General features: G+C 53.1%; 5 protein-coding genes across 5 annotated transcripts; 3 read left to right on the plus strand and 2 right to left on the minus strand.

Annotated features, from left to right (window-relative positions):
* Window positions 1-632: 632 nt before the first annotated feature.
* TGAM01_v200474 (hypothetical protein) lies at window positions 633-3,623 on the plus strand (the record flags this gene model as incomplete). Its single annotated transcript, XM_024548565.1, has 1 exon — window positions 633-3,623. One exon carries the CDS (start codon window positions 633-635, stop codon window positions 3,621-3,623), a length of 2,991 nt encoding a protein of 996 aa, XP_024406780.1.
* An 849-nt stretch (window positions 3,624-4,472) lies between these two features.
* Window positions 4,473-5,551, plus strand: TGAM01_v200475 (hypothetical protein; the record flags this gene model as incomplete). The annotated part of the gene is made up of 2 exons (XM_018806160.1): window positions 4,473-4,999; window positions 5,065-5,551. The coding sequence occupies 2 exons, from the start codon at window positions 4,473-4,475 to the stop codon at window positions 5,549-5,551; spliced, it is 1,014 nt and encodes a 337-aa protein (XP_018660641.1).
* A 475-nt stretch (window positions 5,552-6,026) lies between these two features.
* Window positions 6,027-6,707, minus strand: TGAM01_v200476 (peptide-methionine (S)-S-oxide reductase; the record flags this gene model as incomplete). Its single annotated transcript, XM_018806159.1, has 2 exons — window positions 6,027-6,376; window positions 6,440-6,707. 2 exons carry the CDS (start codon window positions 6,705-6,707, stop codon window positions 6,027-6,029), a joined length of 618 nt encoding a protein of 205 aa, XP_018660640.1.
* Window positions 6,708-7,997: 1,290 nt separating this feature from the next.
* On the plus strand, window positions 7,998-9,268 carry TGAM01_v200477 (serine/threonine protein kinase-50; the record flags this gene model as incomplete). Its single annotated transcript, XM_018806158.2, has 4 exons — window positions 7,998-8,304; window positions 8,574-8,699; window positions 8,776-9,133; window positions 9,229-9,268. Coding segments are annotated over 4 exons (831 nt in total), but the record flags the coding sequence as incomplete, so codon positions are not given.
* Window positions 9,269-12,064: 2,796 nt separating this feature from the next.
* On the minus strand, window positions 12,065-14,410 carry TGAM01_v200478 (hypothetical protein; the record flags this gene model as incomplete). Its single annotated transcript, XM_024548566.1, has 1 exon — window positions 12,065-14,410. The coding sequence occupies one exon, from the start codon at window positions 14,408-14,410 to the stop codon at window positions 12,065-12,067; it is 2,346 nt and encodes a 781-aa protein (XP_024406781.1).
* Window positions 14,411-16,327: the final 1,917 nt, after the last annotated feature.

Raw genomic sequence — 16,327 nt, forward strand, 5'->3', positions numbered from 1 at the left:
TCACCGGGCCGCTGCTGTTGCTAATACAGGCTTAGACATAGACTGTTGGCTGCCGGTACGCGACCGCTTCCACCCTTGAACGCCAGGTAGCAATATACGGTTGCCAACGTTGCAGAGGACGACTTTTTTAGTTCCTCTCTGACTTGACTTCACCATAGCAAAACTTTCCGCGATATCGACATCCATAACTCCTTTCTGCGAAAGAGTCGGTGACAGGCGGCTCCGCTACCGCCACCGCGATATCCCTGCCCGATATCGCTAGCCCACCGCATCATTCCATGTGGATTATCGTCGTCGCGAATCTACAGACCATTACTGCCACAAGGAATCTATGCGAAGCTGCTGCCGTATGAGGAACAAAAAGCCGTCGGCCAGCCTCGCCCGGAAGAGCATGATCCGAGCTTTGCCACGACACTCTCGATCTCAACAGCGAAACCTTATCATAATCTCTGGTCATATACAAGGACGAATTAGCTGAAAGCAGCGTGCAAGGCTTCTGTATTGAGCAACCCAAAGCTTCGAGGCTGCTTGGTAACGTGTGGTGCGGGTAGCCGCAAATCACCAAGGGCGCCTTTGAAAAGCTGCCATCACAAGGACGCGGCCACAGCCAGATACACCGACCGAGTATCACAATGAGACGCAGCCGCTCTCCGAGTGCGCCCACGCACTACCGGGTGACGGGGCATCACAATGGCAATGGCGCTGCGTCTGACCCAGTTTCGCTCATCCGGTCGTTCAACGTCGAAAATAATCCTACTCGCCCCATGCGACCGTCTCCGCTTACCGCCTCTACGATCCGAGATATGCCATTGGACCTGGTAGACCGCATTCGAAGCTTTCCCCTCTTTCTCTCCGCCTCGGAAGAGTTTTTAGTGGCGATTGGCAATCACTTGAAGCCGCAGGTACACGGACACAACGACCACATCATTACGGAGGGGGACGACGCAAAGGCCATGTATTGGCTGGTGCGGGGCGTTGTCGCAGTCACATCTCGAGACGGCGAGGCCGTTTACGCAGAGCTCAAAGCGGGTGCCTTCTTTGGAGAAATTGGTGTGCTCATGGATATGCCCAGGACCGCCACCATCGTCGCCCGAACCAAGTGCCTTCTGCTGGTGCTGAAAAAAGAAGATCTGCAGACAGTCATGCCGAAATTCCCAGAGATGGAAAAGGCCATCCGACAGGAAGCGCAAGAGAGACTGAGTGTACTAAAGAAAAAGCGAACAGAACGTGGCGCGACCCTAAAATCTCCGAAGAGCGATTTCGTTCCGCGCCCAAAGACCACGGGCGAAGTGTCAACTGGAGAGACTGGTGCAATCAAGGACGGGGCAGTGATCAAGTCCAAGAAGCGCAAATCTCCAAGTCCTAGTATAATCGAAGACCCAGCCCTCGGTAGCGCCCTTGGCAGCGGCTTTGTCAACATTCGAAAGACTCTCACGGAACTTCCTCTCTTCACCTCTCTCCCGCCGGATATTCTTCACTTTCTGGGGTTGAGTGTTCAGCCAAAGACGTACCCTCCGTTCACCGACATAATATGTCAGGGCACTCAAGGTCATGAGATCTTTTTTGTGGTGCGAGGCGAAGCAGAAGTAATTCATCAGCAACCCAAGACGAATAAGGAGGCAGAGAGCCTGACCAGATCGATTCAAAAAAGACCGCGGCTAAAAACAGGACAATATTTTGGAGAAGTCGCGAGCTTGGGCTTGTCTAGTGGACGGACGGCGACAGTTAGGTCGATTACCACGGTAGAATGTTTAATGATACCGGGTGAGACGCTGGATGAGCTGTGGTCTCGCTGTTCCCCGGACATCAAATTGCAGGTCGAGCAGACAGCATGGCACCGATACAACTACCGCGATGAAGATGTCGATATGACCGACGCGGGCCAACAAGAGAAGACGAGCAAGTCAGACCCCCCGACTCCGATACTCGCCCGACTCAGTCTGCCCGATGTCGAGTTTGGAGCACCCCTCAAGCGCATATCCTCGACTGCTAGAGACGACTCAGACACCATGGAACCCAAGGATCCCGATCCGTTTCTGAGTGTTGACATGGAGAATTTGAAGAACCGGAGGCGTCTATCGATTGCGCCGCCGACTGCTCAGACTGAGGCGTCCCCGACAACGCCTATTCGGCAGAACGGAGCTCGGTCTTCTACCCCGGAGTTGTCGTCTCCCGTAGCCTTTACCATGCCAGACTTTGAATTTGATATGCCCGCAAAACGAGCCAAAACACTGTCTCATAGACCGGTCTCTCTTCAACAATCAACCATTTCGGACAGTATACTGGTCAATATATTTCAATATGCCGACGTGGGCGAGCTTTTGAGGCTACGACAGGTCAGTTCGCGTTGGAAGTCTCTTGTCTCTACATCGCCAAAGCTCTGTAGATATGTCGACCTCTCATACTACAACAGGAGAGTTACTGATCAGATCATCACCGATGTGCTTGCGCCTTTCATCGGGACTCGAGCACTTGTTATGGATCTGAATAACTGCTTTCACATCACTGACGAGGGGTTCTCCGTGTTATGGCGGACTTGTGGCAAGAATGTGCAAAAATGGAAGATGCGCTCGCTCTGGGATGTATCAGCGAACCAAATTCTAGAAATGAGCGAAAATGCCAAGGGTCTTGAAGAGGTCGACTGGAGCAACTGCCGAAAGGTCGGAGACAATCTACTTGGTCGAGTTGTCGGATGGGTTGTCCCAGAGCCTCCCCCAGCGAGTAGCAAAATCGTGATATCAAATTCAGCCAAGGGAGCAAAAGGGGGAAAGGGTGCCAAGGCAAAAGAAAAGACTGGCCAGCAATCTCCTCCCACACCCGCGCCAGGCACCGTGATTGGCTGCCCTAAGCTGAAAACGCTCAATCTTTCATATTGCAAGCACATTACGGATCGATCGATGGGCCATCTTGCTGCTCACGCCTCGAGTCGCCTGCAGTCTTTGTCTCTTACGCGCTGCACATCAATTACAGACGCTGGCTTTCAGTCGTGGGCTCAGTTCAAATTTGAGAAGCTGACGCAGCTTTGCCTGGCGGACTGTACCTACCTGTCTGATAATGCCATTGTTGCGCTGGTCAACGCGGCCAAGCACTTGACTCACCTCGATCTGTCGTTCTGCTGTGCACTTTCGGACACGGCTACAGAGGTCGTTGCCCTTGGATTGCCCAAATTGCGCGAGTTACGGCTGGCCTTTTGCGGTAGTGCTGTGAGTGACAGTAGTTTGGAGAGCGTCGCCTTGCACCTCAACGAACTTGAGGGCCTCAGTGTTCGAGGATGCGTGCGTGTAACAGGCAAGGGCCTAGAATACATCCTCAGGGGCTGCACGCGCTTGAACTGGGTTGATGTAAGCCAATGTCGCAACTTGGAACCGTGGCTGCGAGCTGGCAGTGTGTCAAAATGGGGGTTTGACAGCCGAGCTTCAAAATCAGAGTCGCCATCAGTGAATAGCTGGCCCACAACGGCATTCGACAGTGTGCTTGGAGACCTGCCAACGCCAAGGACAATGAGCGTCGCAATGCTCACTACGCCAAGCTTCTTTCCAAGGTCTGGTGCTTCGCTGCTAGGCAGGAAGACGAGGCAGCCTGTGAAGTTTGTGATTGAAAAGGGGCTTGATGGGCTCAGATGAGAGGCTGTCTATAAGCAACAACACGACTATTTCATTTTATTTTACGCCTTTGCTGTTCTCTAATTTTTCTTTTCCTTTTTTCTTTTTTTTTTGTACCATGTACGCTTCTGAACACACACATGTATCTATTTGCATATCCACGGGAAGGGGCATGATGAGGAGCGTTGTATTGGTTGGCGCCGAAACGTGTTTTGGGTAGTTATTCAAGGAAAGGTACAAAGTAACAGAGGTTAGCAAATCGGGAGGGGTACTTGGACTGAACGATCTGACGAAATTATTCAGTGTTGCTGCAGCTTTCTATTAGGTTTATTATACATTTTTTGGGCAGCTATGTGTGATGGACTTTTTTTTTTTTTGATCGATGTAATAGCATATTGTACGGATATTTGGACACGGGAATAAAACTTTGAGAAATAATAGAGACAAAAGGAATATGCGGACTTTGCGGACATGAGGCTATCGCGAGAGCACTTTGCATCGTACTCCGAGCATGAAAGAGACCATGCTCGGCATTAGTAAGCTTAGCTTCTAAGAGCCGCTCAAAAAAATCGGAGCTTCTGCGAAAAGTCGCCGGAGCCTTCTACAAGAGTCCCCCAATTTCCACTCATCAAAATAAGCTATCAACACGTGACGCCGGATTTAGCAGGTATCCGGCCAAACGTCATGACCGGCTTTACTCGAGGCGAAAAGCTGTCCGTGTTAGTATCATTGATTTCTTACGGAGCACTCATATATTAAACCGGCAGCAACCTGTCCCCGCATTGGCTGTTGCTAATCCGTTCTTCTTTTTCTCAACAATCAACACAGAACAACCTCCTCGACAAACATATAAGCGCTTAGCGGTCAGATATGTCATTTACGCTGAGCATTCAGCAGGGCCCTGCGCGCATTGCGCAGCAGCGGCTGCTCCCTGCCTTCCGGACATCCATGCGAAGCTTCCACCAACAAGCACCCAAAAAGCCCAGCAGCGCATTCTTCAGCTCCCGCATTGCATCAGCGACAACCCGCCATGGCTTTGCGCGATCATATTACCAAGAGGCCGCGACCCGGCAGGAGTCTGTGACGAGCGGAACGGGTCTCCGCAGGCTGCTCGTGGGAGGAGCCATCTTTGGCGGCACGCTGGTGGCGATCAACACTGTCTTCAACCGCGAGACGAGAGAGGATGGTGGGATGCCTCTGTTTGAGCGGGAATACCTGAACAACACCTTCTTGCACACTGGACTTGGCATTGGTATCATTGGCTTGACGGCTAGGCAGATGGTACAGACGGGATTCGTGTACCGCCTGATGGTGACGAACCCATGGGTTGTGGGATTGGGTGGCTTGGCGCTGAGCTTTGCCACAATGATTGGAACTCGGTCTATTAGCCCTGATAAGTAAGTCTGATGCATTGGAAATTCTTGTAAATGAAGATGGATTTGCTAACATGTGTGAATTATAGCTACGTCCCCAAGTACGCTCTCTGGACTGCCTTTAACGCCACCCAGGCTGCCTTTGTTGCTCCTATGCTGGCGTTTGTGCCCGTACCTCTTCTCGCCCGCGCTGGTCTCTACACTGTTGCTATGATGGGTGCCCTGTCTGTCGTCGGCGCTACGGCGAAGCAGGAGAAGTACCTCTACATTGGTGGACCTCTTCTGGCCGGTGCTGCCATCATCGCCGCCTCTGGTCTGGCCCCTCTTGTCATCCCTGCTACCGCTGTCCGGACACTGGCCTTCAGTCAGAACATCTGGCTGTACGGTGGTCTTGCCGTCTTTGGCGGCTTCACCCTGTATGATGTACAAAAGGTGCTTCACCACGCCCGTCTGGCTCAGGCTGGTGTTATCAAGCGGGATCCCGTCAACGAGAGCATCTCGCTGGAGTTGGACTTTTTGAACATTTTCATCCGCATGGTGCAGATTCTGATGATGAACCAGAACCGGAGGAAATAAGCACTATGAGGCATCTGAACTGTAAAAGATTGGAAAGATATAACGAGAGGAACGGTGGAGGCTTGTGATTGGAATATTTTTAGGCAAAGGGATTTTTTTTGTTTGCGAGAGATGATAAAACTCCGCTCAATGGATGATTTACTTTTTCTCTCTCTCAACTTTATATGGGAAGCATGGCGTTCCCGTTGTATCAATAAGTGGAGGATTATCAAACAAGAGACATAGCATTAAGGAATATGTTTATGAAAAAATTCAAGAAAAAAATTGTTAAATTTGTAAAATAAAAACTATTCATGACCCTTTCTGGTTGAACTTGCAATGACTGCGCTGTGAAATATGTATAAATACAATGGGTATACAAGTGAATGTTGAATTATCGTTTCACAGATGGAATTTGCCGCCCGTCTTCCATCTTTTCATAACGTCCCCTTTCATCTCTTCCCTCTCTTCCTCCCTCTCTGGTCCTTCCGGTCCATCACTCCAGATCCTTGAGCGGCCTCAGGAAGTGGCTCGGGCACTCATACCCATCGGGGTTCCGCTCCAGGTACAGCTGGTGGTACTCCTCGGCGGTCCACCACTGGCCGGCGGGCGCAATCTCGGTGACAATCTTGCCCTGCCACCACTGGGCGTTTGCCTTTTCGGTGACGTCGCGGGCGATGCGCTCCTGCTCGTCGTTGTGGAAGTAGATGGCGGAGCGGTACTGCGGGCCGGTGTCGGGGCCCTGGCGGTTGAGGGTTGTGGGGTCGTGCATGCGGTAGAAGAACTCGATGAGCTGGCGGTAGGAGACTTGGGATGGGTCGAAGATGATTTCTGCGGCCTCGGCGTCTGCTGCTGTTAGCTGAGAACATACATGTATATTGGAGGAGGTAAGTAAGAGGGGATACATACGACCAGTCTTGCCGCCGCAGACGGCGCGGTATGAGGGGTTGGTCAGGTCGCCGCCGATGAAGCCGACCTTTGCGTCGATGAGGCCCTTGCCGGAAAAGTGCTTGCGGTAGAGGTGCTCGGTGCCCCAGTAGCAGCCGGCGGCGACGGTGCAGCGCTGGGCGCCTTCGGGGAGGGAGGTTGTGGCTGCGGGGGATTCGGGGGCGATGGAGAGGCGGGTGGCGGCTGTGAAGGGGCGGGAGAGCCGTGAGAAGAGGTTGTTGAAGATCATGTTGATTCTCGTCGTGATAGCTGTGTGGAATAGGTAGGTAGGTAGGTTGTTGTAAGTGAGGGGTTGAAAGCTGTGGTAGTGGTTTATATATGTAAGTGGCTGATGTTGTTGGATGGTGATGTCAAGGATATAAGAAGTTGATGATGTTGATGATGATGATGATGGGAATGATGGGAGTGAAGCAGAAGAACAATTGTTATATATTCTCTGCCATCCAGTAAACAGTCATCCACGTCTAGGAAAAAACAAGGGTCTAGACACAAAACACAAAAAATTACCAATGAGGGCCCCAAAAAAAAATATTCCATTGGCTTGGGCTCCAGTTTGATGTCCTATCGTGACATGACGCAATCGGGTCCCTGGAGCTAGCTGCTGGTGCTAGACTCGAGTAGGGAAAAACGAGCAAAAGTCGTGACAAATTTTCGGGAGCACTCAATGCTAAGAATGTCGCCAATACGGCTGTACGGGTAAGCTGCTTTGTTCGCAGGGCTGGGTCCCTAGGGGCTTCTTTTTCTTAGTGCGGGGTTTTTGTTGTGTGTGCTTCTTTTTTTCAGGGGATTCCATAATCGCGCCAAGGGTAATACGGACGATATGCACCCCATGTTTTGGGCTTGGGTTTTTTTAGTAGCGATGCTTGTGGCATGGGCTTGGAGCGATTCTGTAATCTTTTTTTTCTTTTCTTTTTTAGATCTGCCGGTGCTGCATGATGTACTTGTGATAGCTGCATAGTAGTATGGCAATCGGTCTCTCTGGGTGGAATACGGGTTGAAGCTGATGTGACGCATGATGAGATGTATTCTGGCATGGATTTTGCTCCTACTGCCCTGATTTCTTTTGTTTTGATGAAAGCAAGATGAGAGTGGAAGATCTTGTCAGTTCTGAGCCAGGGATTCATTATCAATTCCGGTTAGCCATGCGGCATTCAGCTTGGAGGCCTGATCCTCCAGAATGAGCACCTTAATGAGCGAGAGCATAAGATTACGATTACGAATACTAGGAACAGTTTCTTATGCGACAGCCAACTTGAAGAATAACCTTGAGAATGACTGCCTTAAGCATTCAGTAGCCAACATTCAAATGTAAAGTCATATCAGTCTCTGCTTACTTCTTCTTTATCCGCTCACCTGTTCATTTGCTCACATGCCATCAAGATAGCGCTCCGTACCAACCGCAGCCACATGTTGACCGCTGTGGTTTAGCGATTTAGCAGCTGTCACCCAGCGCCTCCTGTGCGCCGCCCCCGCTCCCGTAGCGCTCAGCGCTGCTGTTTGGCTCTGACATGCGCCTCAGCCCAGCCCCTCTGCGCCTCGTGCTCTCCCCTCAACAGCCACACCATCCACGGCTGTCAAACCAAGCATAAGCACAACTGAAGGCCATTCGTCCCGCGATTCCAAATCTACAATCTCGACCCGAACACCCGGACCCATCAATTCCAAATATCGGGCCAGCAGCATCAATTCCCGGTTCCAGACCTCTCGGGCTCATTCGTTACATCGTCTTTATCGCTGCGTCGCTGCCACCATCGCCGCCGTGTCTGCTGCTGGAATCTCCAGCCTCGCTGCGCTGGTGCAAACCATGTCGTGGAACCTGACCAAAAGTGAGTTTGACATGGCTAGGCACGGCCTCGATGCTTGTTTCCAACTTGGACCCTTGTTCTTCTGGAGGTTTCTTTGCTTCTCCATATTGCTCAATCATCGCCGTTTGCCCTGCGCACGGATTGCTCTGATCAGGCTTGGTTCGATGGGACTGAGCCTGGGAATAGCATCAGCCTCGGCCAGCCGCGGCTGAGACATCAATCAACATGCTGCTTGCAAGTCTCCATTTCTTACTCTTCCTGGTTACTGACCTCTTGATTCCATCCTCTAGAACTCAAAGAAACCCATCTGGGCTTCTCAAAGTCTTCATCGCCCCTCGGCAGAGATAAGACCAAGGACAAGAGCGGCACTTCGACTCCGTCTGACGTCAACAGTATCTCCGATGCGAACGGCGCCAGTATGTTCAATCAGCGCATTTCATCCCATATGCTTAGCATCTCTCTTCTAACCGGTTGTCCTTCTCCGCCCTCTAGCCACCATAGAAGGCCTCACACAGGCGCCCGTCGTCAAGCCACCGAAACCCGGCATCCTCGTCCTTACCCTTTTCGAAGCCCGCGGCCTCTCTCTCCCCGAAGAATATCAAGATGTCATAGCGGCAGGCCACCCGACTGGCGCTCACTCTGCCGGGGATGCGCTGAGCTCTGTCCGTCAGAATGCGTCTGCCAGACCGCAGTCAACCGGATCGGGATTCAAGGGAATTCCCACCAACCATGGCCGCGTATCGACCAAATACATGCCATATGCGCTGGTGGATTTTGACAAGAACCAAGTTTTTATCAACTCTGTTGATGGCAACCCTGAGAACCCTGTTTGGGCTGGGTCCAACACCCAGTACAAATTTGACGTGTCACGTGTTGGCGAGTTGACGGTCTCGCTCTTTATGAGAAACCCGGCCGGTGCTGGTAGATCCCATGATATCTTTCTAGGATCCGTTCGCGTCAATCCCAAATTCGAAACCGCGTCTGAAGCAGGAGGCAAAAAGGGCGATCACCCACAATCCCAGGGTTACAGCGGGCAGGGCTGGTTTGAGCTACAGAATGGAACAGGCAAGCTCCAAATCGGCGTTGATTTTGTTGAAAATCGCGTCGGCAAGCTCACCATTGATGACTTTGATCTTCTTACGCTTGTTGGTAAGGGCAGTTTTGGAAAGGTGATGCAGGTGCAGAAGAAGGATACCGGTCGGATTTACGCAATTAAGACTATCAGAAAGGCCAAAATCATTTCGCGTTCCGAAGTTACGCACACGCTTGCCGAACGCTCCGTCCTGGCCCAGATCAACAACCCATTCATCGTCCCGTTAAAGTTTAGTTTCCAGTCTCCGGAAAAGCTCTACTTTGTGTTGGCCTTTGTGAATGGCGGAGAACTGTTCTTCCATCTGTCAAAGGAAGGCCGCTTCGATATCAACCGCTCTCGATTCTACACGGCCGAGCTACTCTGCGCTCTCGAGTGTCTGCACGGATTCAACGTCGTTTATCGGGATTTGAAGCCCGAGAATATTCTTCTTGACTATCAGGGCCACATTGCTCTTTGTGACTTTGGCCTGTGCAAGCTCGAGATGAAGGATGAGGATTCAACAAACACGTTTGTCGGCACTCCTGAGTATCTGGCGCCCGAATTGTTAAAGGGAGAAGGCTACGGCAAAACAGTGGACTGGTGGACGCTCGGCGTGCTACTATACGAGATGTTGACGGGTCTGCCGCCCTTCTATGATGAAAACACCAACGAAATGTATCGCAAAATCTTGACGGCCCCCTTGAACTTCCCCGGCTACGATGTTGTGCCTCCAGCGGCGAGGGATCTCCTAACCAAACTTTTGGATCGAGACCCGACCAAGAGATTGGGGGTCAATGGCTCCACTGAGATCAAGTCGCACCCCTTCTTCCACGGCATTGACTGGAAGAAGCTCCTGCAGCGCAAATATGAACCAACATTCAAGCCCCACGTGGTAGGTCCCCTCTTCTATCAAAGTCGCATTCCGGGGCCAAAGATGGACTAACAAGAGATATTCTAGGCCAATGCTCTCGACACGATCAACTTTGATAAACAGTTTACCGACGAACCCGCTCAAGACTCGCTCCCCGACGACTTTGTGCTTTCCAAGACGATGCAGGATCAGTTTGTCAACTTTAGCTACAACAGGCCTGTCGCGGGGTTAGACGATGCAGGCGGCAGTATCAAGGACCCATCCTTCTTGGACGCTTCCGAGGCACGAGGACGGAGGTGAGGATGCAAATGTTTATAGATGTGAGATTTATGCAAGATGGACGAAAGTGGGCATTTGGAGATGTGAAAGAGAGATGGCGGGCCATGCTTTTTACTTGTTGGAATATGGGAGAAGGAAGGGAAACGGCGCGTGGACGTGTCGAGAGCATCGAAGCTTGGATGGACCTTGCATTGCTTTTGGTCTCATGGGTGGACATTTGGGAGTAAAGGCGATTTGTGCGCACAATGTGTGTTGTTTATTTTGTTTGGTCATATACTACATATAGTCTTGTTTGACGAAGATGTAAGTAGCTCGTTTGGCATATTGAGAAATTGTTGCATAGCAAGATGTTTCAAAGGCCGAGACCTGGATTTATAGAAGTCTGTCTTTGATGCCTATCAAGTTGTCAGTCAAAAAGTTGTAGAATTTGCAGCTCGGGTGAAAGAACGGCTGCTCCGATATTGGCGAAGTGAAAAAGAGATTGAATAGAAACGGAGTAACATGGCAAATTATCGTTTGTCTCACGATTCTGTTATATGCCCCATAGAAGATTATGAAATTAACCGCATTGAATCACAAGTGCAATGAAGAAAGTAGAGAGAAGTGAGATTAACGGACGAGAAAAGAAGAATGAAACTGGGCGGCTGACGGATATCTCATCATGTCGGCCAGCTTGAGTCATGACTCCTGTCCCACGAACTATCAAAGCAACACCCACCTCAACATCGCATGCTACAAAGATCCGTCCAAGTGTCGCGTGAGCATGACAGTAAATCAGTACCATATAATCATTTCATTTCGTAAGATAAAACATGCAGCGGATTATCCGACAGGAGGGAGCTGTCATCCCCAAGGAATGGATTGTCGTCGTTGATCTAGCAGAGAAGCCTGACGCAGGATGTTGTTACTAGTGACTAGCGCCAAAAGCTGACTGGAGCGACACTCCCCGACGAACTACAGCTCATCGAACTGTTGGCAGCGGAGTAATATCTGTCCACCCGGAGAAGCATGGCAGGACTGGTGGTGCATGGTAATACTCCGCCTGTACTAAGTACACTAATGGTAGCAAGGAGTAAGAAGAACATGACAAGATCATTGGGTAGCTGAGGAAGATACGTAAAAGTTACATGAAGAATGATATTGAAACATTGGCATCCCCGGACCAATTAATGGAGAGATGATGAAATGAGACGCTAATGTTCTATGGATCATGTCTTTTTAGATCACCTCCACAACATGTACGGTCCTCCAGGTAAACACCTACTTAGACTGATATAGTATCTTGCAAATTTCCGTATACAGAAAGCAGGGATAGTAGATAGTAAATACTACAATGTGGTTGCAGTCATCGTGACCTGCTGCACCACGACTCTATGGGACATGTGCTCACGTCGTATCGCATTATACTACAAAGCTAAAGAAAAGTACATACAGAAGTGAAGAAAGAAAGATCAAGCGAATATTCAAACTGTCGCTACTCGTAAGAAAGATAGGGATAATCTGCCATCATTAGAACAAAAGTAAAAAGTAAATGCAAAAGCAAAAGGTATCGTTTTGGTTCATTCATGCCGCGTCAACGAAAGCTCCCGCTCCAGCGTCGCCCGCCAATGTATCAAGTCCCTGTCCTCGTCCTCCCAGTACGCCAGCATCCCCACCGTCTTGTACACCGAATCCTCCCAGTCCGTCGGCATGCCGCACCCGGCCCTCGCCGCCGCCAGCAGCACCAGCGCGCTGCGAGTGCACGCGCGAATCATGAACATGCTGCCGTGGTGCCGGTGGTGGAAGCCTGGCTTGTTGACGCGTACTTGGTGCATGTGCGTCTCGAGCCCGCGCTTGGCGAAGTCGGCGACGGCGGGTTTCACCGGGCGGCGCGCGACGTGGGCGCTGATGCTGGCCATGACAAAGGGCCAGTAGAGCTGCTCAAAGAGGTTGATCATGCGGCCGCGCAGGACGGAGCGGCAGATGCCGTCCTCTTCGACGGGGGTGTGGATGGAGAGGTCCGCGGGCAGGCTCTCGGACCACTCCCCGATCTGGGCCTCGTACTCGGGCATCATGTCGAGCAGCATGTCGAGCAGCACCGCGTCCGAGGAGTACTTTTGGCGCAGGTCCAGCACTTCGCGCGACAGGCGACTGGTGAGGCGGCGCAGCGAGATCTCGGCCAGGTAGAACAGCCAGGCGGCTCGAGCGCGCTGCGTCTCAGAGTCGGGCCCGTCCGGGGACTCGGCTGGGGCTACCGGCGGCGCGGGAAAAAAGGGCGGGTACAGCGTGCTGCCAGCGTGCAGGATGTCAAAGTCGGGCAGGTCCAGCTCCTGGCGCAGCTCGCGCTCGGATTTCCAGGCGGACCAGTAGACGGCCTGCTCCTGCGTGTCCTGGCGGCCCATCTCCATGGAGTCGAGTGAGGCGTTGAGGTTCTGGGCGCGGGCGAGGAAGGGGAAGTGCTGACAGGCAGCCAGGGCCTGGGAGAAGAAGCGCCAGGCGTAGACGGGCTGGAAGACCATCATCAGGTAGATGCCCGACAGGAACAGGCACTGCGCGCCCACAATGTCGGAGCGCACGAGCAGGATGCCGATGCGCTTCTGGGCGGCCTGGAAGAAGATTTGCGAGTCATTGTACGTCTGCGTGCCCAGCTTGGTCTCGCCGCTGGGGCCAAAGGGCGTAGCGATACAGCCAAGGGCGCAGATGATCAGAGCTAAACAAGAGGCGGGCGACCAGTCTATGCCGTCGAGAAAGGCATTCAGAACCATGCGACGGGCCAGCACCTCGTCGAGAATCGGGTTCTTGCAGTGGATGTGCAGGAAGAAGTTGTCCAGCAGACGGTATATCCGGTGCGAGTCCATATCGATAAGGCCAGCCAGCGAGGCCGATCCCGAGGGAGGTGTCGCGATAGCATCGGGAGGGGCGCGATAAGAGGCTGGCGAGTGGTGGTGGGACCCGGAATTGTGGAAGATGGGCCACTGCAGGATGTGATCCACACGCTGGGGCAGCAGGCTGCTGATGGTGACGGCGTCGTCGTCGGCGTGCTTGAGGCTGCTGATGCTGGAACTGTGGCCGTGCAGGTCGAAGCCGCCGGCCCTCAGCGGGGGGAGGCGCTGCTGGTGGCCGGCGAACGCGGAGCCGGGCCCGGGAGGCGCCAGAGCCGGCTGTGGCGCCGCCGCACCCGCACCCGCACCGGGGGAGGAGGCGATCCCGGCCCCGGGCCCAGATCCGGACGTTGATCCCCCAGACCCAGCGCCAGGGATGGGCACGGCATGGCGCAGCAGGCGCTCCAGCTCGTCGATGCGATCGAGGATCTTGAGGCTGGCGGGGTCGAAGCTGGACAGGTCGACGGGCGACTGGATGCACGTGGCGCCCACGCTGACGCAGTAGCTGCAGGCGGGCTTCTTGTTGTCGCACTTTGTCTTGCGCGCCCTGCACACCTGGCAGGCCGTGTTGGCGCGCTTCCGGGGGTAAAAGGCCGTGCCGCGGGCGGCCGGACGCTTGCCCGGGCGGCGGCTGGACAGGTCGGCGGCGTCCAAGGGCGACGACGGGCCGCCGAGGCTGATGCTGGAGCTGGCGGTGTGAAGTCCAGCCGAGTCAGCAGCAGCAGCATCGACGAAGTGTAGGTCCTGCTGCTGCTGCTGCTGCTGGTGGCTTTGGCCTCCAGCTCCTCCGACGCCAATGGGCGACGTCAACGGGGCCAGCGACAGCGAGGCGTCCTGGCCGTGTCGAGCAGCTGAAGCTGAAGCTGAAGCCATGCCCATGCCCATGCCGGCGCTACTGCTGCCCGGGCTAAGGCCAGCCACGTCGCCGCCGGTGAAGCTGCCCGCGCTCGTGCTCGTGCTGCTGCTGCTGCCGGCGCCGCCAGGATACACCAGGGCCGTAGCGAGGAACGGCGACTGTGGCTGCTGAGCCCGAGGCGGCGGCATGGCTGGATTCGGCGGCAGCGACATGCGCAAGGGAGGGACCCCGCCAATCTCCTGGGCGAATCAAGGTATCTCAGATGATCGAATCGGTTCGATGGGCACAAGCAATACGCAATACGCGGGGGGGGGGCGGGCGTCGACGAGGAGGAGGAGAAGCAATGGTTTGAGTTTCGGGGAGTCTCGGTTGGGCCGTTGGATGATGGGACAGCGAGATCGATGCTACCGGCTCTCTCCTGTTGCTTATCAAGTGGCTCCGTGTTCTTTTTTATTACCTACGATTTGGGGGGAGACAGGGTCCCCTTGGGTGGAATTAGCCGCCTGGGGGCCTGGAAGAAAGCCCTAACGACTTTTTTTTTTTTTTTTTTAGCGTCTGGCGGGTTCGGACAGGGCTCGGCAGTGGTGAAGAAAGAAAAAAAGGAGTAGCGGGAGGGGAAGAGTCTGGGGCACTGCTTTTGGTGTGGTCTTTTTTTTCTCTACGCGTGCTTGGAACAATGTCGGAAAGTGATCAGGGGTGTGTGGCTGCCAATGGGCCGCTATTTGTCTCGGCAGGTAGATATTGTACCGAAAGGCGCTCCGGGTTGGAGCTTGTTTTGATTGAGATTGAAAAAGATGGAGTTGTGAATAGGGCCGGCTTGGGGGGCGTTGGGAGCTGAAGTCGGCCGTTCTTTTCTTTGTTAACAGAATACAGTATGCCCGGAGTGTGGCTGTTGGATTTTTTCCATTGGCAATGGAGATGTGATGAGAGTAATCCATGACAGCTGATATACGGGATTACGAGGACTGACGCCGTTATGCTGGCAGTGTTACGGGACTGGGGTTGCAGGCAGAGCACGTTGCTGAGCCCCGTATACTGTATTCCATACGGTAGACAAAGAGATTGAAGAGTTTTTTTTCTTCCTCGATACGGGGAACGGCATGGGGTAAAGCTGCTGCTAGGCGGCAATAGGCAAGACGGGACCATCATCATCTCATCTTCACCCTAGCCCGGCCTTGTTCTTCTTCCTTCTTCTGCCTTGTCAGTATCAACAAACAAACCTAGTGTTGCCACCGTTCCATCCCGTGGCATGGCTCTTCCCCAGAAACGCTTCGGGATGCTACCGCCGCCCGGCTGACCCTCTCTCGAACCCGCGTTGCACGGCATAATCTTGGCTGGGGCATCACATCAATCACGCTGTTGAGTTGATGCCACCCACGGCTATCACTTCCGACGGGCGCAACGTCGATAGAACAAAGAATTTGACCGTCGGGGCATGGCATTTCAGTGGCGAATAATTTGCTGTAGGTGTTAGAGAGGTAGCAGTAGGAGTGATTGTCGTCTATGTTGCTTCACTATTTGTGTACCTTGGGCATCTGCGTGCCTGCATCTCTCCAGATCATCTGCCCACCGTCAACGCATCCCTCCCTCTTTTTCTCCTCCCAGGCCATATCCCCGCACTGGCCAGCTGCTAAAGAATCAACTAGCGTTTCTTCCCTTTCCCTTTTTACCCCACGGCGGCAAAGACACGCCACTGCAGCCATTCCAGGGGAACGCAGCCAATCGCCACGTCGCGGCGTGTTGGACTTGGAAAGTGTGTGTGTTAGTTGAATCTCAAGAGGCATCTCCATCATCGCACAATCGGCCGGGGAGCGTCGCCCTCCGCATTTTCTGCTCGCATCGCCAACTTTTTAACTCGATTCTTTTTTTTTTTCTGTTGCTGCACCCCAGACTCTTTTGGACCTTTTCCCCCGGACCTTGTTCCCTGTCTGGTGCTACAGACTCCACTGTGGTGCAGGTTTGCATTTAGACCGCTCTGGCTATAGTCGGCTCACCGTGTGAAAACTGTGCCTCGTTTTGCGTGTGCTATATTCTCACCCTATCTAGCCTATTTGGATACGCTGAATAGATAACTTGGTTTTGCATTCCAAGTTACAGAGCTGTGG

The sequence above is a fragment of the Trichoderma gamsii genome (assembly GCF_001481775.2).
Source record: "Trichoderma gamsii strain T6085 chromosome Unknown Scaffold_1.2, whole genome shotgun sequence".
In the NCBI taxonomy this organism is placed as follows: Eukaryota; Fungi; Ascomycota; class Sordariomycetes; order Hypocreales; family Hypocreaceae; genus Trichoderma; species Trichoderma gamsii.